Source organism: Podarcis cretensis, assembly GCF_951804945.1.
Source record: "Podarcis cretensis genome assembly, chromosome: 17".
Taxonomy (NCBI): Eukaryota; Metazoa; Chordata; class Lepidosauria; order Squamata; family Lacertidae; genus Podarcis; species Podarcis cretensis.
The window spans coordinates 35,682,703-35,704,259 of NC_137187.1; the positions used below are offsets into that span (position 1 = coordinate 35,682,703).

Consider the following 21,557-nt stretch of genomic DNA (forward strand, 5'->3'; position numbering starts at 1 on the left):
AAATCCCCTCAACTGCCCCTCCCTAACTTCCTTGTCCAACAGTAAAGCCTTACATAGCGATTCATTTGAAAAATGACACATCTTTAATATTAACCAAACAAAGTAATTACTGTATTGACCATACATTTTAACAACCAAAAAAACCTGGTCAACAAATATCACTTGAAAAACAACCATGCATTTAAACAAAACTTTAAACAAATACAAATATTGGGAGACTTCAGACTGGTGATTTGGGAAATTAGGTAACATTTGTCTCAAGTGGACACTCTTCACACTGAGTCAGACATCTGTAATAACATGAATGTGAAATAATTCAAGCAGGAAGAGTAGCTGGATTAAAAAACAAGAATAGCGAGTGAGTTGATTGTGATTGTACTGAGAGAATTCATTTCCAGGCCCTGGGTGTGATGTGCCAGCACCACCTGAAGTAAATGTTGCCATCCTGGACTATTTTTCCCTCTCTCCTTTTTCACTCCAGGTTCCTTCTGAATATTTCAGTTGATTCCTGCAGACCAACCACTTGCGGTATATTAGATCCAAAGTTTCCCTTGACTTCAATAAAAGTGCTAGCTCTGGTACAGCTGCAAATGTACCTGAAAGAGATGATAAAATGCACACAATCCCAATCACATTTTCCTCACCAGAAATCTATGCAGCATTTTTTTTCTAGTTTGTACCCAGCTGTAATTGTAGGAATCCTTTGAGGCTAAATACTGGAGAGCAGGCGTACCCCAGGAGCATGGCCAGTGGTGAGGGATAAGGGGAATTGTATTCCAACAACACTTGCACAGCTTCACATTGGCTACCCTTGGTGTAAGAGTAGCAAGGGCAGGCAATGGCGGCTTATCTACATTTTTTACTCATTTTAACCCAGGAACCTCCAGGTTTGAAAGCCACTTCAGGGTGGCAGGCTGCTGTGGCTTGCAAGAGAGAAACAAGCCACAGTTCCTGGTTCAGAAGTAACACAAAACCAACCCTTTTCTTGTCCTGCTTGCACTAGGAGTGAAGCAAGAGCAATTGGGCATTTACCAGCATGCTACGAATGCTCAGTAAACCTTCCTCCCATCTGGCGAATATGGCTCTGCCCCAGTCACACATACACAAACACTTTCCTCCCAGACACACACACACACACACTCTGAGCAGGGGCAGGGAAGGAAGGTTCAAATCCCCTCTGGGCCATGAAGCTCACTGGGTGATCACAACCCCTTCCTCTCTCTGCCTAACCTACCTCATAGGGTTGCTGTGGGGATGCAATGAGTAAAGGGAGAACTGTATGCTATCAAGCTCCTTGGAAGAAAACAGGAGAATATAAACGTAGTAAATACAATAATAATAAACTGTCAGGCACACACACACATACGGGAAGTGTGAGCCAGGATGAAAAGTAACTCTCGGCACCGGAATATCGCTCAATCGCTCTTGGAGGACAAATAATAATAGTTATTCTTTATACATTGAATCCACCTTAGTCTTACTCAGACCCACTAAAGGTCACAAACAATTTAGCCCTGTTCATTTCAATGGGTTTACTCTGAGTAAAAGTTACTTGGATACAAAAAACGGTGACACTGATGCCCACAGGACTAAACCCATTCTCGCCTTTCAACTCCTCATCCGCCTCCTTTTCCTTCCCCAACCCCAGGGGGCCTTTTTTCCTCCTAAACATCCAGACAAGGTCTGGCCATTTCGGATAGTGGGATTTCAGAGTTTGCTTTTCAGATGCACTTAACAGACAAAGGCGGCCTGGGGTGGTGGGGATAGGAAGAGGAAGAGTACTTACCACCAGGTTGGAACCTTTGCTGCTGAAAGAGAAAACGAGAGAGAGAATAATATTCCCCTTCCCACCTTTTTATTTTTTAAGTTTTAGGAAAGGCTGGCTTCGTTTTGCAGTTGCTTGCCTTCTTCCCGGCCGAATTCCGGATGCAGCTGTAGACGGACGTGTAGCCCTTGTTGGTTAAAGGGCAGAACTTCCTCGTGTGCGCCCGATCCTGAGATGCCCCGCACTGAGGGCAAGTGTAATTTCTCAGGATCGGGCACTGCACCCTCCCGGCTGAGTCCTTCAGCGCGTGCGACGCGTAGATGGCCCTCGACTCGCCGTTGTGCTTGCAGAAGGCGCAGTGGCGCGCCGGCCTGCTAACCCCGGCAGGGGGCGCCTCCTTGCGCGGCGGCGGCGCCTGGTCCGCGAAAGCCCCCGGCCAGCTGCTCCTCGCGCTCCGCCAGCGCATCTCTTGCACCACGCGCGCCAGCTGGAAATAGTCCCTCCACAATTGGAAAGCCGCCATGATCGCCGCAGCCTGAGCTGGTCGCCGGAGCCCTGGGCGCTCCTAAATGCAGCCATGTGCCGTTATGGCCTCCGCCCAGAGCCAATAGCCTGGGAAGCTCTTCCCATTGCCCCCCACCGTCAAGGAGCCTGGAGCCAAGAAGTCTGGCTCGCCCCACGGCCCCCCACCCCGCCGCTTGTGGGTCGCCATCCTGGCAAAGTTGAGGGCGTGGCTGCGAAGCTGCAGAAAAGTGTCTCTCGCCGAATGTTAAACGAACTGCAAAGAAGACTATGAATTGAAAGTGGAGACAAGAGATGTATGTACCTTTCCCGTCTCTTTGTTTGCTTCGTAACACAGATAAACGTAAGAAGAACTTAATGAATGGGGGGGGGGGAGGGAGAGAGAGAATCGCCAACTAAGAAGCGCAGCCTTTGGCTTCAAGAGTTGCTTCTTTATTGCAATTTGCAAGTTGTAAGCGTCTGTGCGTCTCTCTCTCTCTCTCTCTCTCTCTCACACACACACACAGTGCCGGATTTACGCATAAACTAAACAAGCTCTAGCTTAGGGCCCCACTCTCTTGGCCCCCCCCCAAAAAAAAAAATTAAAGGGAAAAAAACTGGATGTACTTTGATAAAATACATATTGTGTTCTGTGCAAATGGCTTTAGGTCCATAAGTTAAGGTAAAGGGACCCCTGACCATTAGATCCAGTTGTGGCCGACTCTGGGGTTGCGGCGCTCATCTCACTTTATTGGCCAAGGGAGCCGGTGTACAACTTCCGGGTCATGTGGCCAGCATGACTAAGCCACTTCTGGCGAACCAGAACAGCGCACGGAAATGCCGTTTACCTTCCCGCCGGAGCGGTACCTATTTATCTACTTGCACTTTGACATGCTTTTGAACTGCTAGGTTGGCAGGAGCAGGGACCGAGCAATGGGAGCTCACCCCATGGATTTGAACTGCCGACCTTCCGATCGGCGAGCCCAAGGCTCTTCGGTTTAGACCACAGCGTCATCCTTGCATAGCTTGTCAAAATAATTTCTCCTGCACATTCCCCCTCTTACCTTAATAAAGGTAAAGGTACCCCTGCCCGTACGGGCCAGTCTTGACAGACTCTAGGGTTGTGCGCTCATCTCACTCTAGAGGCCGGGAGCCAGCGCTGTCCGCAGACACTTCCGGGTCACGTGGCCAGCGTGACAAGCTGCATCTGGCGAGCCAACGCAGCACACGGAACGCCGTCTACCTTCCCGGTAGTAAGCGGTCCCTATTTATCTACTTGCACCCGGGCGTGCTTTCGAACTGCTAGGTTGGCAGGCGCTGGGACCGAGCGACGGGAGTGCAGCCCGCCGCGGGGATTCGAACCGCCAACCTTTCGATTGGCAAGTCATAGGCGCTGAGGCTTTTACCCACAGCGCCACCCGCGTTACCTTAATACCACATGTCAATTTATTATTAATAGCTTCATCCTCTTTTTTTAAGCCATCCAAATTGCTGGCTATGCCATGCTAACTGCTGGTGCTCAGTTGGGGTAATAAGCTGCCCTTTCAACAGCAAAGGAAAACACAGCAATGCACAGCTGCCTTGCATTCAGGTCTGGCTGGTGGCAAAGCACAATAAAAGCATCCCCATTGGAAGGTGAATGGTTTGGCTCTGTGTCAGAAACTAAGCAGAGGAGCAATTACCTTTTGTGTGTGTGTGTGTGTGTGTGTGTGTGCCACCATGAATATACTGTACACGAGGTTAGTTAGGTCCTGACCATTTTAGCTGCACTTTGTTATCATTGGCACCAACCGAGTTTAATTTAGTCCTTATTAAATTTCCAGACAATTACAATGTTAGCTTAACTGGATTGAAGTTTGGATTCAACCTGTAGTGTCTGACGGGGTTTTAGAAGCAAATGAAATAAAATGAGGGCATAATTCATGATCCTGTCACTCAAGGAGCTTAAATGCAACAGTAGGGAAGAGATTGTGACAGGATGGGGAGGGGGAAGCAAGGGGTTAATGCGAGCAGATGCAATTGCAGGAACTTTTAAGGTTACCAATGTAAACTGACCTGTCCTGTACACAGTGCACTGTAAACTGTACTGTTCAAATATCATAATGGTGCAATGCATTTTTAAAATGTATACCATTATTACCATAACAGTGAGAACATTAATGTGGGGCACAAGCTAGCCAAAATTTAGCATTTTAAAAGTCCACTTTATTGAAATACGTAGAAGTAGCTTAATCAAGTGTTGAAAAGGTTATGAGACCTCCTGCCTGAACCTAATCTGAGCTGAGTGGAATTAATTCCTTTTATTTATGCATGTATTCCTTATTGAAAATGTTGAATTATAACCAAAAAGGCAGACAAATTAACAAGGTGTGTGATCTCATATCTCGAATTATACAGAACAGTACAGCCCTGCTAATATCATGTATTATTTTGATTGGTATGGAATGGAATTAATTCTCCAGAGTGTGTGTTGGGTGTGCAAACTTCACAAAGACTTATGTTTGACTGGATCCTGACCCTGCTTTTTCTGTGCAAGGAACCTCAGATTTTAGTTTTAAGGCACAGCTAAAGTGGCGCTGTGGTCTAAACCACTGAGCCTCTTGGGCTTGCCGATTGAAAGGTCAGCGGTTCGAATCCCCGCGACGGGGTGAGCTCCCGTTGCTTGGTCCCTGCCAACCTAGCAGTTCGAAAGCACACCAAAAATTGCAAGTAGATAAATAGGTACCACTCCGGTGGGAAGGTAAGTGGCTTTTCTGTGCGCTGCTCTGGTTTCACCAGAAGCGTCTTAGTCATGCTGGCCACATGACCCGGAAAAACTGCGGACAAATGTCGGGAGCGCTGCAACCCCCGAGTTGTTCGCAACTGGACTTAACTGTCAGGGGTCCTTTACCTTTACCTTAAAGTTAAAGGGTCTTGGTTGTAAGCTGCAGTCATAAGATTTTTGTTGTCAAAAGAAAAGGGGGGTGTAGAATTTTGTACACTGAAAAACACCTTCAGATGCTCATCAGCCTTTTCTTGGCTCATGGAATGCCCTTCTTATGGGAATACTTTCACTAATTGTACAATGCTGAGTGGAGGAGAATGCCTCTGTTTCTCCTCTCCCACAGCAAGGGCAAGGAGCCTTTTCTACAATGATTTCGCTAAAATGTAATGAAGCTGGACTGCTCACACACACCAGAACTGAGCAGGGGCATGAAAACGGCAATTTTTAAAATTACAGCCAGAATTTTCATTGGAGTGTTTATACTAAATTAACAATTGCTTTTTATTTTTTCTGATTCCCTTGATATGTTGCTTTATACTATTCATTAATAAATGAGTTTGGATCTTATTGTTTAATATTATAGGTATGTAAATAACTGAGCAGGAACCATTTGTAGGAGGGGGTGGAATTACAGGATTAAGGACATGCAAATTGCCTATACGTTAACACAGGACATTTGAGGAGGCTCAGGGAACACCACAAAGGCAAAAATAAGAGGGTTTTTTTGTCTGTCTGTTTAAATGGAAAACTACCAAATCTGCCAAATCAGGAGACACTCCGAGGTCCATGGGCCAGGAGTTAAGTCACCCTGCACTAAATGAATGGTCAATACACATTTATTTGTTTATTCAAACTACAATGTGGAGAACTTGGCCAATAACGCTTTCAGCAAATACACTGAGAGGTGAGTGGTGGTGACAGCGGGGGGGGGGGGGGGGAGCTCCTGTGTGAATAAACCTGGGGGCCTTATAGGAAATGTGATAAAAACAGCAAATACAAGGAAATCAAGTGGGGAAATTGAATATCATGGTTCAGGAAAGCTTTTTACCAGGTTAAAAAGGTAAAGGTAAAGGTACCCCTGCCCGTACGGGCCAGTCTTGACAGACTCTGGGGTTGTGCGCCCATCTCACTTAAGAGGCCAGGGGCCAGCGCTGTCCGGAGACACTTCCGGGTCACGTGGCCAGCGTGACATCGCTGCTCTGGCCAGAGCCAGAGCCAGAGCCGCACACAGAAACGCCGTTTACCTTCCCGCTGGTAAGCGGTCCCTATTTATCTACTTGCACCCGGAGGTGCTTTCGAACTGCTAGGTTGGCAGGCGCTGGGACCGAGCAGCGGGAGCGCACCCCGCCGCAGGGATTCGAACCGCTGACCTTTCGATCGGCAAGCCCTAGGCGCTGAGGCTTTAACCCACAGCGCCACCTGCGTTACCAGGTTAACTGGGTTCAAATCCATTTGTGAAATGGAGCAGTGAAATGCTAAGTATGAACCACAGAGACGGGTTCCTTTTGTTATTGAATAGTTATTGTAAGAGTACTCCATCAGGGGGTATTCTGATTTTTATTCCCCCCCCCCCCCTCTTGCCCCTTGCTTTGTGTAACATATTACCCAGCGAAGAGCTCTGGAGAACCTGGAAGCTTGCTGTGCTTTTGTGAGATTTTTGGTCTGTTCCAATAGAGGTATTGCATCGCCTCAAATGCAGTGGTACCTCTGGTTACATACTTACGGTAATTTGTTCCGGAGGTCCGTTCTTAACCTGAAACTGTTCTTAACCTGAAGCACCACTTTAGCTAATAGGGCCTCCTGCTGCCACCGCGCCGCCGGAGCATGATTTCTTTTTTCATCCTGAAGCAAAGTTCTTAACCCGAGGTACTATTTCTGGGTTGGCGGAGTCTGTAACCTGAAGCGTCTGTAACCTGAAGCGTCTGTAACCCAAGGTACCACTATAGTGACACGTGGTGGGGGAGAGGTGCCCTCCAGACACTGCCATTACTGCTCCTTACCTGCATGATGTTTGGGGAAGGTCAGGGGTAGGCAACCTAAGGCCCGGGGGCCGGATGCGGCCCAATCACCTTCTCAATCCAGCCTGCGGATGGTCCAGGAATCAGTGTGTTTACATGAGTAGAATGTGTCCTTTTGTTTAACATGCATCTCTGGGTTATTTGTGGGGCATAGGAATTCATTCATCCCCCCCCCCAAAAAAAAAATATAGTCTGGCGCCCCACAAGGTCTGAGGGACAGTGTACCAGACCACGGCTGAAAAAGGTTGCTGACCCCTGGGGAAGGTGGTGGCAACTGGGCACTGTGCCTGCCCTGGCCAAAGCACCCGATTGGCAGCAGCTGTCCTGCTGGTACAATTATGCCACGTGGCCCTTCCTTGCCCCAGCACTATCCAGGTAAGCAGCAGTAATATTTATATCCCACCTTTCACTTAAATGTCACAGAGCGGGTCACAATGTCACGTACAATATGATCCCAAATATGTGGATGGCATCAAGGGTGTGTGTGTCTAACTAGCAATAGTACCGTCCCACTGCCCAAAGGCCTGGTGCAACCAAGAGTGATCTAAGCTGGCTTGCATTGTACTAGTTTTGTACTAGCATAACCCCAGCCAGAACAAGTTATGAACCTAGGATGGGAAGCCCAGAAACCACTAATCCACAGTTCCTCTGTTCTCTACATTGCTATAAGAGGTATAATCAACCACACCAAATGCTTTTTTCTTTTTAGAGTTGCTCTGCTTGCAGTGTACAGATCTATTTGCAGTATACTATGCATGAAGTGGATGGGACGCGGGTGGCGCTGTGGGTTAAACCACAGAGCCTAGGGCTTGGCGATCAGAAGGTTGGCGGTTCGAATCCCCGTGACGGGGTGAGCTTCCGTCGCTCGGTCCCTGCTCCTGCCCACCTAGCAGTTCGAAAGCATGCCAGTGCAAGTAGATAAATAGGTACCGCTCCGGCAGGAAGGTAAACGGCATTTCCGTGCGCTGCTCTGGTTCGCCAGAAGCGGCTTAGTCATGCTGGCCACATGACCGGCTTCCTCAGCCAATAAAGCGAGATGAGCGCCGCAACCCCAGAGTCGTCCGCGACTGGACCTAACAGTCAGGGGTCCCATTACCTTTATGCATGAAGTGGGCTCACTCATAGAATCATGAAACCGTTGAGTGGAAGGCAGCACAAGGCCATCTAGTCCAACCCCTGCAAATAGTGTTAGAAACTGAGATATGGAAACTAGGAGCTAAATGGCACCTTAAACCTAGGTTATGGGTGCAACAACGGAATGTCTAGGTGCACTTCTTTATAACAAGAATTCAAAGCTGAAATGAGCAAACTGCAGCTAACATATTATGTTCATTTTCTCTATATTATGTTCACATGGTCTAGACCAGGGGTCAGCAACCTTTTTCAGCTGTGGGCCGGTCCAATGTCCCTCAGACCATGTGGTGAGCCAGACTATATTTTGAAAAACAAAAACAAATGAATTCCTATGCCCCACAAACAACCCAGAGATGCATTTTAAACAGGCGCACACATTCTACTCATGTAAAAACACCAGGCAGGCCCCACAAATAACTCAGAGGTGCATTTTAAATAAAAGGACACATTCTACTCATGTAAAAACACACTGGCTGGATTGAGAAGGCACACGGGCTGGATTGAGAAGGCAATTGGGCCGCATCTGGCCCACAGGCCTAAGATTGCCTACCCCTGGTCTAGCCCACCCCCCTAATATTCTTAAGAGGGTCTCTTCTCCTGTCTTCAGAGAGTAGCTGGAAGTGAGAAGGCAGAAAAAGGTTCTCCTTTCCTTCCACTCTTTAGTATTAATCTGAAATATTAGGTGCAGTACTGCACCTAGAGCTCAGAAACCGCTCTCACTAATGAAATTCCTTGTCACGAAATGCACCTAGAACAACGGAAGTTTCAACCACTGTCTGCAATGCAAGAACCTTTTTGCCCGATGTGGGGCTCAAATCCATGACGCTGAGATTAATCGTCTCATGCTCTACTGACTGAGCTTTCTGATGTATTATGCCTCAATAAATCTCCAAAACATGCAAAATTGTTGGTAGAGCCATAGGGATCCATTAGGGCAGTGTTTCCCAACCTTGTGCTTCCAGCTGTTTTTGAACTACAACTCCCATCATCCCTGACTAGCAAGACCCGTGGCAAGGGATGATGGGAATTGTAGTCCAAAAACAGCTGGAGGCACAAGGTTGGGAAACACTGCATTAGGGAAGAAAGTGAAACAACCAAAGTCACAATATGGTGCTGTATTTACTAGTATCAACTAAAAAGGTTACAAATAGTTAAGATTTGTTCATGTCTTCAAGCTGGACAAAGCAAAGATGGTTGTGGAGGACAGGGGACACGGAGTGAAATCTGGGCATAGTGGAAAGACGGTATTTGCAACCTTTTTTTTAAGTCTACAAAGGTAAAGCACTTTGTAGCAGTCTTAAAATGTGATGTGCAGGAAGTGTTGTATCCTAGGTGTATAACAGATTCTGTCACAGCAAAGGCAGAGCAAATCTGTAGCCTTGCTACAAATCATAAGACTTGTCGTCTTTTCTTCTTTTAACTCCTCCTCCCAGATTTTTTTGTTGTTGCTTTTAATATCCAGTCTGAAATAGAGTTCTGGAGAATTCAAAAGCTCCCTTGCTATCTCTGTACAACTGTCTTGTTGTAACAAACCTATTGCTTATTGCAGCTTCACAATAAATCTGCTACATTTTCTTTTTGCAAAAGACAAACCTCTGGATTTATTTATTTTTAATGAACATCTTTATTGAAGAAGTTGCATATGAAAGGATGAATTTTATAGCAAAGTAACAACAAAACAAAACACCAGTTACCAGCTTTCAGTCGATATCTAAATTTGGTAGTACAGTAATAGTGTTATGAGTTTGTGGGTGCCAGACCTCTAAATTCCTGCAACCAGCCAATGTTAACAGCTAATCCAACCAGGCCTAGCCTCCTGGTGAGGTGCAGAGACCACAGAAGGAAGAAAGCCAGAGTTGAGAGTTAGCAGTTATGTGAGCTGGAAGCTGGGTGCAAAGTGGCAGGCTGGAAAAGCAGAAAGAGAGGGAGCCATGCTTGAATCTCTGCTTGAATCCAAGGCTGTGAGCATCCCTCTTGGGATGCTGATGCTGTGAGCCCCTCCATCGTAGGCTCAGGTGGTATATATGAGGTGTTTATTGGTTTGCTTTGTTTTTGTTTTCATTCCGCATTTTTTTATCTCACATTTTTATGCTGCAAGCCATCCTGAGATCTACAGATGAAGGGCAGTACAGTGGTACCTCAGATTAAGAACTTAATTCGTTCTGGAGGTCCGTTCTTAACCTGAAACTGTTCTTAACCTGAGGTACCACTTTAGTTAATGGGGTCTCCTGCTGCCACCGCACGATTTCTGTTCTTATCCTGAAGCAAAGTTCTTAACCCAAGGTACTATTTCTGGGTTAGCGGAGTCTGTAACCTGAGGCATCTGTAACCCGAGGTACCACTGTATACCAATTTAATAAATAATAATGATGATGGGTGATAATCACAGGCTCCACAGTGCCTCATTTCCAAAATGAAATGAATGCCTAGAACAGGGGTCAGCAACCTTTTTCAGCCGAGGGCTGGTCCACCGTCCTGCAGACCATGTGGTGGGCTGGACTATATTTTGGAGAGAAAAAATAAATGAATTCCTATGCCCCACAAATAACCCAGAGATGCATTTTAAATAAAAGCACACATTCTACTCATGTAAAAACACCAGGCAGACCCCACAAATAACCCAGAGATGCATTTTAAATAAAAGGGACACATTCTACTCATGTAAAAACGCGCCGATTCCCGGACTGTCTGCGGGCCGGATTGAGAAGGTGAATGGGCTGCATCCGTCCCCCGGGCCTTAGGTTGCCTACCCCTAGCCTAGAACCTATTGGTGACCCTGAGAACCCCTGGAATCTCACCCCACTTGGAGACTGGGGTGGCGTGCAGCAATAGACCTGAAATTTACAGCACAGAACAACCCCCACTGCAGAGGAAAAAATATCAGTCATCGCCTAATTTCCCCTTCGACACTTTACTTACCTAGGACAGTGGTATCTCGGGTTAAGTACTCAATTCGTTCCGGAGGTCCGTTTTTAACCTGAAACTGTTCTTAACCTGAAGCACCACTTTAGCTAATGGGGCCTCCTGCTGCTGCCGCGCCACCGGAGCACGATTTCTGTTCTCATCCTGAAGCAAAGTTTCTAACCCAAGGTACTATTTCTGGGTTAGCGGAGTCTGTAACCTGAAGCGTATGTAACCTGAAGCGCATGTAACCCGAGGTACCACTGTATCTGAAAAATCGTCCTCACCTTGAGGGCAGAGGAGTAGCAGGACTCTCTTCTCCACTGGGTCAAAACATGGATAGGAGTGGGCCAGGGTTTCCTGACCACATTGAAGGACAAGGGAGCCCCCTAGATGTCTCTAAACCCCAAGCTGTCTCCATCTCTACTTCTAAGGCAGAACCTGTTTTGGGGCAAATACTGCCCTACGGATGTGAACACCCTACCAATATTAAGTTAATAATCACTCATGGAAAACAAATTTATTTACCATATTCCACAAGAACAGACCTGTCCCTCATTTCTAACGCTAGCAGAAAGCCTGCATAGCTTTTAGGCAGGCTACTGAACGACAGAAATGTTGAGGAGAGGGGAAGCCTTTGAGATATTCCAGTCCACTTCTGTGCATGTTTACCTTTAGTCAAAAAAGGGTCACATATTTATTTTATGTAGAGACGTTTGCAATTATCCACTACATTTGTTAAAAACATGAAATCTGGCTCTCTGACACTACATTGACCACACCTATTGGCCCTCAAGGCTGAGTTTTGGGCTGGATTTGACCCAGATTTCTGTAGATGTGTATGTCCCGCAGAGGACCCTAAGGTCCATGAATAATAATAGTTTAAAGGTCCTGGGCCCTAAAGAAGCCAGACTATCCTTCACCAGGGCCAGGGCTTTTTCAGTGATGGCTTTGACCTGGTGGAATGCTGTCCCACGAGACTAGGGCCCTGCAGGACTTTATCTCCTTCTGCAGGGCCTGTGAGACAGAGCTATGCTGTCTGGTCTTCAATTTGAATTAGCCTGATCCTATGTTCCCTTTCCCTTTTCTATGAAGAAACCATTCTGGGACCCCACATTTAAACTCTTCCCTGGTCTCCTTGCTGGCCCTAGTAGGACCAACTTGGCCAATTAGCCCTGGTAATCATTTGATGTTTATAGATTGGGGTCCCCGCCCAAAAAAATGACTCCTGAATTCTTGAATTTTATTGACATTGATGCTGCACTTATGTTGTATTTTATGCTGTTTTTAAGTCACATTTTAATCAATGTTTTATATTTGCTGTTAGCCGCCGTGAGCCTGGTTTTTAAACCGGGAAGGGTGGGGTATAAATAAAATATTATTATTATTAATGCTGACTCCTCCTTATAGGATCTTCAGGCAGTACAGGACTGTTCTTGAACTGTATGTGCAGGTAGGAACAGTCCACTGAGGAAAGGTGGCCTTGTGGTGAAACTGTTTTTGCCCCTTCCATCCTGACGCACTGTCTCCTGGAACATGCTGGTACTGTGTGTGCCTTCCAGCCACAGTTGCATTCACTGATCAGTGAGCTTCTCCTCCAGCATCACAACCCACCGACAGAATGAATGTTGATTGTGACTTTCTAGCTTTCCAAAACTCTGAAGATAGCCGATGTCCTGGTGACAGGATTTTACAGAGAATTACATGGGGTGGGTGTGTATGTGTGTTTTAAAGTGCTCCAGTTCCTGGGGAAGAAGCCAAGGCCCAAAGATGAAAAAGGAAAAAAACAAACACCTGCCCCTTTGAACGTTTAGAAAGAAACAAGGGACATAGTAGAATCGCAGCCTGCAGGACACTCCTAAGTTCTGGTCATGGAAAATCCTGGCCTTCAGCCTGTTTTGTGCCTGGGGCACATGGAGATTGGTGGGACAGAATACAGGGAGTCCAAATGATAGGTGCAGCCTAAGCAAAGGACATTCAGAGTCAACTAATGTTAGTTTTGCCCTCATCCTCTTCCCTGCTGAGCTCTACAAGACCCTGAGACTAAAAAGCTGACAGCCAGAGCAATCTCATGAATAGGTTAGAAGGCAGACAGGTCATGGGTGGGGTGAGGACAGACTGAGATTGGTGGGCAGTGCCCCACTTGCCCTATTATTATTATTAATAGACCAGTCTCCACAGCTCTTGAATGTGGCCCTAACTTGAAAGAAGGTTGCCCACCCTTGTTGTAGGTCATCAGAACCAGAATAAGAATTCAGGGTTTAAAATAGGGTTGGGGATATGGGCGTAGCCAGGATTTATTTTATCAGGAAAGGCTTTATTGGGGGGGGGGGGCAGAACTGAGTTATCTGGGACGGAATTATTATTATTATTTGTTGAATTTATATACTGCCCTATACCTGGAGGTCTCAGGGGAGTTCTCAGAACAAAATATATAAAACCACAAAATATATAATCAAAATAAAGACAACAACTCAATAACCCTCCCCCAAGAAAACCACAATTTAAAGGGCATAGGATGCTAAATCCAATCAATCAAAGGCCTGGTTAAAAAGGAGATTTTGCTTGGCGCCTAAAGGTGTATAATGAAGGCACCAGGCAAACTTCCCTGGGGAGAGCATTCCACAGACGGGGAGCCACTGCAGAGAAGGCCCTGTTCTCGTGTTGCCACCCTCCAGACCTCTCGAGGAGGAGGCGGCACACAAAGAAGGGCCTCAGAAGATGATCTCAGGGTCTGGGTAGGTTCATATGGAAAGAGGTGGTCCTTGAGGTATTGGTCAGTTAGTTAAGTATCTTTATTTATTTACTTGGTGGGGAGCAACTGCACCCCCCTGGCTAGGCCCATGGTTGGGGAAGATGTGGTGGTGTTAGCAATTTATTAGTGTCTGCTTTGGCATGTGCCAATGACCCTGCCTTCTAATGTGGTGTTCTGGTCAGAGGCAGGGAGGGCTACTGAAAATCTCTGCGTACCTTCTTGAAGGTTTGAGGAACCACGGCTGCCTAGGCTTCCACTGAATCAGAACAGTGTCTAGGTTGCAAGAGGGCAGAACTGGGAGCCCTAGAGATGCATGGGTCATGCACAGACCCCTCTGATGATATCACGTAAGCAGATGAAGTTTACATACACACCTTGACATTTTCATCCATGGAGTTTAAATCACCTTCTTTTGCACTACTGATGCAAATATCTGGCTTGTATGAATGCACAGGGTAAAATGGAAGAGAGCAAGTTGCATCGTGACAATGAGCATCCTGGCGAACGTAGGTTTGACATGTCCAATTGAAATAAACTGAAGCGAGTCCTGCTTCAGATCTCCTTGCAGACATACCTGTCACACAACTTTACATTTCTCTAAGCTGAGCACCCGCTGCTTAGCAAGCCATTTCTTTGCACTCTCAACTCCGCCAACTCGGCTGTCCTTTGGCTGGTAGCTTCCTTCGCTTCCAAGTGCTGCACAGGCCACAAGGTACACTCAACAGTCGATGGTTTGACCCCAGTGACAAAACTCACCGACAGCGTTGAATGTTCCACGAGACCCTCTCTTTTGCTTCGTGTACGAGAGAGAAAGAGACAGACAGACAGACAGACAGACAGACAGACAGACAGACAGACAGAGAGAGGTGGATGTTAAAACAGGTGATGATGAAGCAGATTGTATAGGATGCTGTATTAGCCTCAATGCCACACACAGGAGGAAAAAGCAAAAACAAAGCACACCTACCTTTCAGGGCTCTTGCAAGAGTGAAGGAAATAACAGATATATCACCAGAGCATAAATGTTCCATTCTGCAGCCTCGGCTGCTTTGCAGAATTGTGAGCAGGCCCACTCAACCTTTTTTGTGACAGAGACACTGTGGTTTTTAACAGCTATAGGATGGGCAACAAAAAACCCCAAACCATCTTAGTCTGGCAAGGGCAAACAACATCACCTCTTGAATTTCTGCCTGCCATGTAGCTGCGTGTAGATGACATCTAAGCCGGGGAGCCACTCCCTGCAACTCCCTCTGAGTTCCCCTTTATGTAACTCTTGCGCCAAGCAAGCCAACTGCTCTTTAGGGAAGTTGAAGAAGCTGGTTTGTTGTTTCCATTGGAGGCTGATGATGAAAGGAAAGCTCTCAGCCTTCTTTGGATCAGGACCACTGGCTGTCATGTGATTCTCTGGCCCCATATCTGCACAAACTTATTATCCCAAAATATAGATGTGCTTTTACACCTGCAAGACTGGATGTTCTGCCATTTGCGGTACTTGAGGGTCGATTCCAAAAGATCCCGTCTGAGAAATGTCTTTGCCCCTGTGGAGACGGTAATACCAAAACAGTGGCACACATCCTCCTGTCCTGTACTCTCTACAAAGATCAGAGGAATGAGATCATCACCCCACTTGTACTAACCATCCCAGGGCGCTCAACCACTGCCACAATGTCCTTTCTTCTATCAGATCAAAATGAGCAGATAACAGCAAAGGTTGCTAGGTTCATAGCAGGAGCAATCAGAATAAGGGCCACTGACTGACTGCTGATTCAGGACTTTAAATTATGCTCTTATATCAAATTTCCCTTTCTGCGTATACTGTAATGCTTTATTGTTGCTATGGCCATTGGCTAAAGTGAATAAAGTTTTATCATGTCATGTAAATACAGTGGTACCTCGAGTTACAACCGCCTCAGGTTACAAACTCCGCTAACCTGGAAGAGTTACCTCGAGTTGAGAACTTTGCCCCAGGATGAGAACGGAAATTGTGTGCCGGCGGCGCAGCAGCAGCAAGAGGCCCCATTAGCAAAAGCACACAAAAGCACACCTCTAGTTAAGAAGAGTTTCAGGTTAAGAACGGACCTCCGGAACAAATGAAGTTCGTAACTAGAGGTACCACTGTAGGCTCATGCAACAATGAGATGCTCAGTTTTTTGGGTGCTGGTTGCAACATAGTGAGGAAAGAGCCAGTTACAGCATCAGTCTTAGGGCGTCCAGCCTCTGCCCTGTGGGACTGTCTGGATGCCACTTTTGAGAGAGAGAGAAATAGCCAGTGTGATTCAATGGGCACAACATTGGACTAGGACTGGGATTTTGTTTCTTGCTCGCTTCATGTCCTTTCCCAGAGCAATCGCAGGGCAGCTGCCCTTTTCACAGCCTAATCGACCTTGCAGGGTCATCTTGAAGGCAAAGAGGGATAATCTCATGAAAATCATGTTCTGAGGATAAAAGGACATTGCCGGGGGGGGGGGGCAGAGTGGTAACATTGAGCATCCTGGAGGAAGGGGAGGGATAGAAATGTGAAGTAGAATCCAGGACTGGACAAGGTGCAGAGGGATAGTCAGTGTCATGCAAAACAAGACCAGCTGGCTGTGAGGCAGGAAAGGGAGCAAAACCCACCCCTTATCCCAAGCACTGGGGGTCACCAGAGACATGGAGCAGGTTCAGTCTGCACCTGTAAGGTGTCCTCCCCTTTACTTACCTCTCCTATATGAATGGCTGCTGTTCAGCCCTATGGAGTGGGGCAGAGGATAAGGGAAAACCCCACCCTCTAGCCCCAAGAGCAGGTAGCCAGCCTCCCTCCCCCCATCTCAATAAACCAGCAGACCTTCCTCTGTCACAGTCACCACCTTCCTCCACCAACAACAAAGATTTTGCTGGCAATAAACAAATGGCAGCAGTGAACTGCAGACAGCCAAGCCAGGCAATTTGTAGGAAGAGACGAACCAATTTATTATGGCAATCAGCTCGGGTCCACAAAAGCTGATTGCCATAATAAATTTGTTAGTCTTTACGGTGCCACAAGGCTCTCATTTTTGAGGCTGCCAGATAACATGGCTCTTGCAGGCAGCCTTCTGGAAAATGCATCAGGAGAGCCACCTTCGTCCCTTCTCCTAGGCAATCAGTCTCCCTCTTCCGGTGTCATCTTAGGTGGGAGCTGTGAGGAAGCCCAATAGCCTGGAGTTGGACACCTGTGGAGCTTGCAGCCCTATCTTCTTAATATCTTGCCCTGAAAAAGAAAGAACACTGTCCCCCCCCCCACTCCACACACAGTTCACACTCTCTTCACCTCTTAACTCCTAACCAACATCAGCCAACAATAACAATACTTAGCACCCGTCCTTAGCATTTCAAAGTGCTACACTAAGAAACATTAACTCGAATAATCCTCTCCAGGACCCTGTTGTTATCCTCCCACTGAGACTGAAAGATAATGACTGAGACTGAAAGAGATAAGACATCTTTTCGCCATATTTCAAAAAGCGAAAATCCAGACACAAAATCTGTTAACCTTTTTTTGGCTAACACCACCAAAAAAGGTTTTTAACTATTTTTTCGGAGGGGGGGAGCAAAAACAAAAAGCATTGACTTCCTCTCTCTCAGTTCTAGAACTTTGCTGGCTGTGCAATGAAGCTGAATGTTGGAAGATTCAGGACAAACAAAATTAAGCATTTCTTTACTTGTTTAGTCGTTTAGTTGTGTCCTACTCTTCGTGACCCCATGGACCAGAGCACGCCAGGCACTCCTGTCTTCCACTGCCTCCCGCAGTTTGGTCAAACTCATGCTGGTAGCTTTGAGAACACTGTCCAACCATCTCGTCCTCTGTCGTCCCCTTCTCCTTGTGCCCTCCATCTTTCCCAACATCAGGGTCTTTTCCAGGGAGTCTTCTCTTCTCATGAGGTGGCCAAAGTATTGGAGCCTCAGCTTCAGGATCTGTCCTTCCAGTGAGCACTCAGGGCTGATTTCCTTCAGAATGGATAGGTTTCTTTACCATTCTTCACTAAACTATGGAATTCACTAAACACTAAACAACTTAGATGGCAAATTCATAGAGAAAGCTAAGGATAGCTTTTCTTCTGCCCTTTTGGTAATTGCTCGCTTAAGGCCACCAGGTGATTTCATGACAGGGCTAGGTTTTGGACCCAAGACTTCCTGGTTCAGTTTCAGTAGGCAAAAATTCTATGCAGGCTTACCTGAGGGTTGAACACAGTTTGACTTAATTCAGCATACATAGGATTGCCCTGAGACTTTTTAAGTCTTCCTTCAGATTCTTCCATCTTTATTCTAAGTGCCTAAAATCTGACATATCTGGGAGTGGGGGAAAACTAACTAGTTACATAAACTCCACATGTGCGGATGATTCTTGGCCCTGATCTTTCATCTCTTCAAGAGGTGAGGTTTCAACATCTGCCATATCGGGCAGGTAAGCCTAGCACAGCTCAGCACACCTTAGTGAGTTTTTAGGAGACCCCCATCCTCCTCACAGAGATAACACTTCTCAGAGTGATCAAACCCTCTTTTCCAGGGAACTCTGAGAACTGTAGCTCTGTGAGGTGAATATGGATCTCCTAACAACTCAGCACGGGTGGCACTGTGGTCTAAACCACTGAGCCTTTTGGACTTGCCAATCAGAAGGTTGGGGGTTCGAATCCCTACAATGGGGTGAGCTCCCGCTGCTTGGTCCCAGCTCCTGCCAACCTAGCAGTTCAAAAGCATGTCAAAGTGCAAGTAGATAAATAGGTACCGCTCTGGCGGCAAGGTAAATGGTGTTTCCATGCACTGCTCTGGTTTCGGTGTTCCGTTGTGCCCGAAGCAGCTTAGTCATGCTGGCCACATGACCTGGAAAAACTGTCTGCGGACAAATACCGGCTCCCTCGGCTTGTAAAGCAAGATGAGCGCCGCAACCCCATAGTCGTCTGCGACTGGACTTAACTGTCAGGGGTCCTTTACCTTTACCTTTTAACAACTCTAAGTATCCTTAACAAACTATACTTCCCATAATTCTTTGAGGGAAGCCATGGCTTTTAAAAGTGATAAGATGCTGCTTTAAATGTGCAATGCTGGCGGGCTCAGGATCTAACCTCCATGCAAACAAGTCAGGATGAATGTTCAAAAGACAGTTCATCAGGAACAGGGGTCAGCAAACTTTTTCAGCAAGGGGCCAGTCCACTGTCCCTCAGACCTTGTGGGGAGCCGGACTATATTTTGACAAAGCAAATGAATGAATTCCTATGCCCCACAAATAAAAGGTAAAGGTACCCGTGCCCGTACAGGCCAGTTGTGTCCGACTCTAGGGTTGTGCGCCCATCTCACTTAAGAGGCCGGGGGCCAGCGCTGTCCAGAGACACTTCCGGGTCACGTGGCCAGCGTGACAAAGCTGCATCTGGCGAGCCAGCGCAGCACACGGAAACGCCGTTCACCTTCCCGCCAGTAAGCGCTCCCTATTTATCTACTTGCACCCGGGGGTGCTTTCAAACTGCTAGGTTGGCAGACGCTGGGACCGAGCAACGGGAGCGCACCCCGCCGCGGGGATTCGAACCGCCGACCTTTCGATCGGCAAGTCCTAGGCCCTGAGGCTTTTACCCACAGCGCCACCTGCGTCCCTATGCCCCACAAATAATGCATTTTAAATAAAAGCACACATTCTACTCATGTAAAAACACTAGGCAGGCCCCACAAATAACCCAGAGATGCATTTTAACTAAAAAGGACACATTCTACTCATGTAAAAACACGCTGATTCCTGGATGGTCTGTGGGCCAGATTTAGAAGGCGATTGGGCCGCATCCGGCCCCTAGTTTGGCTACCCATGATCTGGAAGCACCCTGCTTTGATGGGAAAGAACTCTCTCTGCCTGAGATTCTGAAGTGCCTCTGCCTGTCAGAGCACAGAAAGATAACACTGGGCTAAATGGACAAATAAAATAGTCTGCTCAGATGCAAGCTGTTTCCTATGTTATTGTCTCCCGAGCTGGTCTAATAAACTGCTCACATGGTATGTTGCCATGAGCATGCTATGCACATAGGCTTACTCACGACAACCATGCAACTGTGGCTCATCAGTCAGGCATCACAATGAGCTAACGGGTCTTCAGGGTGCCATGCCACCCCTCTTTTCAGACTGGTTAGCAGGCCAGCTTCAGCCACTCCACAAGGAGAACACAAAACATGGAGCAGGAGCAATGGAACAGGTTGCTGTCCTCGGGGAAGGCAGCTTGGCTGGCTCCTTCCTTGGGAATCCCTGGGATGTTTTGGTTTGAAGCTCCTCCTGCCAATTCTTCGCCAGGTGGCTTCCCGCAGAGGAGGCAGCTGGTTGGAAAGACAACAGTGGCAGCAGAAGAATTCTCTGCAAAGAAGAGAAAAAGGACAGAGAACAAGGTTAACCAATACCGGCAACATTAATTTCCTGCTGACTTCACTCTTTACAATTCCACCATCATTACATATGTGTATGTACACACACACACACACACACACACACACACACCCTGATCTAGGCATAGTTCGTGGCTGGAATCGGTTTACTTTGTTTCAATATCTATGCTCTTCACAATACAGTCGAGACTCTACTTACCACCGCCTGTTCTTACAGTTGTTCCAAGTCGCAACCTCGGGAAACCCAGAAATAACTGGCGGGTTTGCTGCCATTTGCGCATGCACAGGAGTGGCGATCGCCATTTACACATCTGCAGAAGCGGGCAATCGCCCTTTGCAGAAGCGGGCAATTGCCACCCGTGCCTGCGCACAATGGCGCCTCTCCCAGCGACCCGTTTCAACCCCCAGACAGACCTCCGGAACGGATTATGGCTGCAAATAGAGGTTCCACTGTAGTAAAAGGTAAAGGTAAAGGGACCCCTGACCATTAGGTCCAGTTGTGGCCGACTCTGGGGTTGCAGTGCTCATCTCGCTTTACCGGCCGAGGGAGCCGGTGTATAACTTCCGGGTCATTTGGCCAGCATGACTAAGCCGCTTCTGGCGAACCAGAGCAGTGCATGGAAACGCCGTTTACCTTCCCACCGCAGTGGTACCTATTTATCTACTTGCACTTTGATGTGCTGTTGAACTACTAGGTTGGCAGGAACTGGGACTGAACAACGGGAGCTCACCCCATCGCGGGGATTCGAACCACTGACCTTCTGATTGGCAAGTCCTAGGCTCTGTGGTTTAACCCACAGCACCACCCGCATCCCATTCCACTGTAGCAGATGCACCTATACACCCCTTCAGTTTAAATATACATCAACACACAACAAAGCCATTTTAAAAGCAAAATGGAATAAGGAGACTGATCTCCAAATAACTACCCTGCCAAAATCTTGTCTAAATATATATGTTTTATATTTTCTTTCAGTTCTACTAATGTTTCACCCACAACCAAAAATCCCCGCTTGGCACTCTTGAACCTTTCCAGTAGAGGGCGCATGGGATCTGAGAAGCTCATGTTTCCCCTCTCAACTGTGCACTCATTCTTATGGAAATCCTCCCTTGCACAGTGAGAAACAGTGATGAAGACCCAGAACTGGCAGATGTGCTGAGGAGAGGATAGTGCTCAGTTTTCTGGGGAAGGCCAGCGGGCTCTGAATGCTTCCACCAATGCTGCCATAACAACCAGGACTCTTCATGGCGTATAACAGGGCTTCCCAAACTTGGGTCTCCCAGCTGTTTTTGGACTACAACTCCCATCATCCCTAGCTAGCAGGACCAGTGGTCAGGGATGATGGGG

The 21,557-nt window shown here is 47.1% G+C and overlaps 1 protein-coding gene and 1 long non-coding RNA gene across 4 annotated transcripts in view; both read right to left on the bottom strand.

Moving 5' to 3' along the window:
* The window catches only part of LOC307206797, a 129,251-nt gene that overhangs the window by 95,683 nt on the left and 12,011 nt on the right, over positions 1 to 21,557 (bottom strand). Inside the window, exon 2 of the long non-coding RNA XR_013834503.1 lies at positions 19,557 to 20,180. This is a non-coding gene — a long non-coding RNA (uncharacterized lncRNA). The remainder of the gene's footprint in view (positions 1 to 19,556; positions 20,181 to 21,557) is intronic.
* On the bottom strand, positions 143 to 2,715 carry NANOS3 (nanos C2HC-type zinc finger 3). Of its 3 annotated transcripts, none has more exons than XR_013834479.1 (2): positions 1,787 to 2,715; positions 143 to 596 (listed from the first exon to the last, which is right to left on the bottom strand). XR_013834479.1 is itself a non-coding variant. In XM_079960179.1 (2 exons), exon 1 carries the CDS (start codon positions 2,286 to 2,288, stop codon positions 1,863 to 1,865), a length of 426 nt encoding a protein of 141 aa, XP_079816305.1. In that variant the 5' UTR covers positions 2,289 to 2,715; the 3' UTR covers positions 143 to 596; positions 1,852 to 1,862. The 3 variants fall into 3 exon arrangements, 1 of the variants encoding a protein (XP_079816305.1); XR_013834480.1 differs by having other exon boundaries at positions 1,367 to 2,715; XM_079960179.1 differs by having other exon boundaries at positions 1,852 to 2,715.

Excerpts from the sequence above, each read along its gene's own strand:
- NANOS3 (XM_079960179.1), bottom strand. The coding sequence starts at position 2,288 with ATGGCGGCTTTCCAATTGTGGAGGGACTATTTCCAGCTGGCGCGCGTG.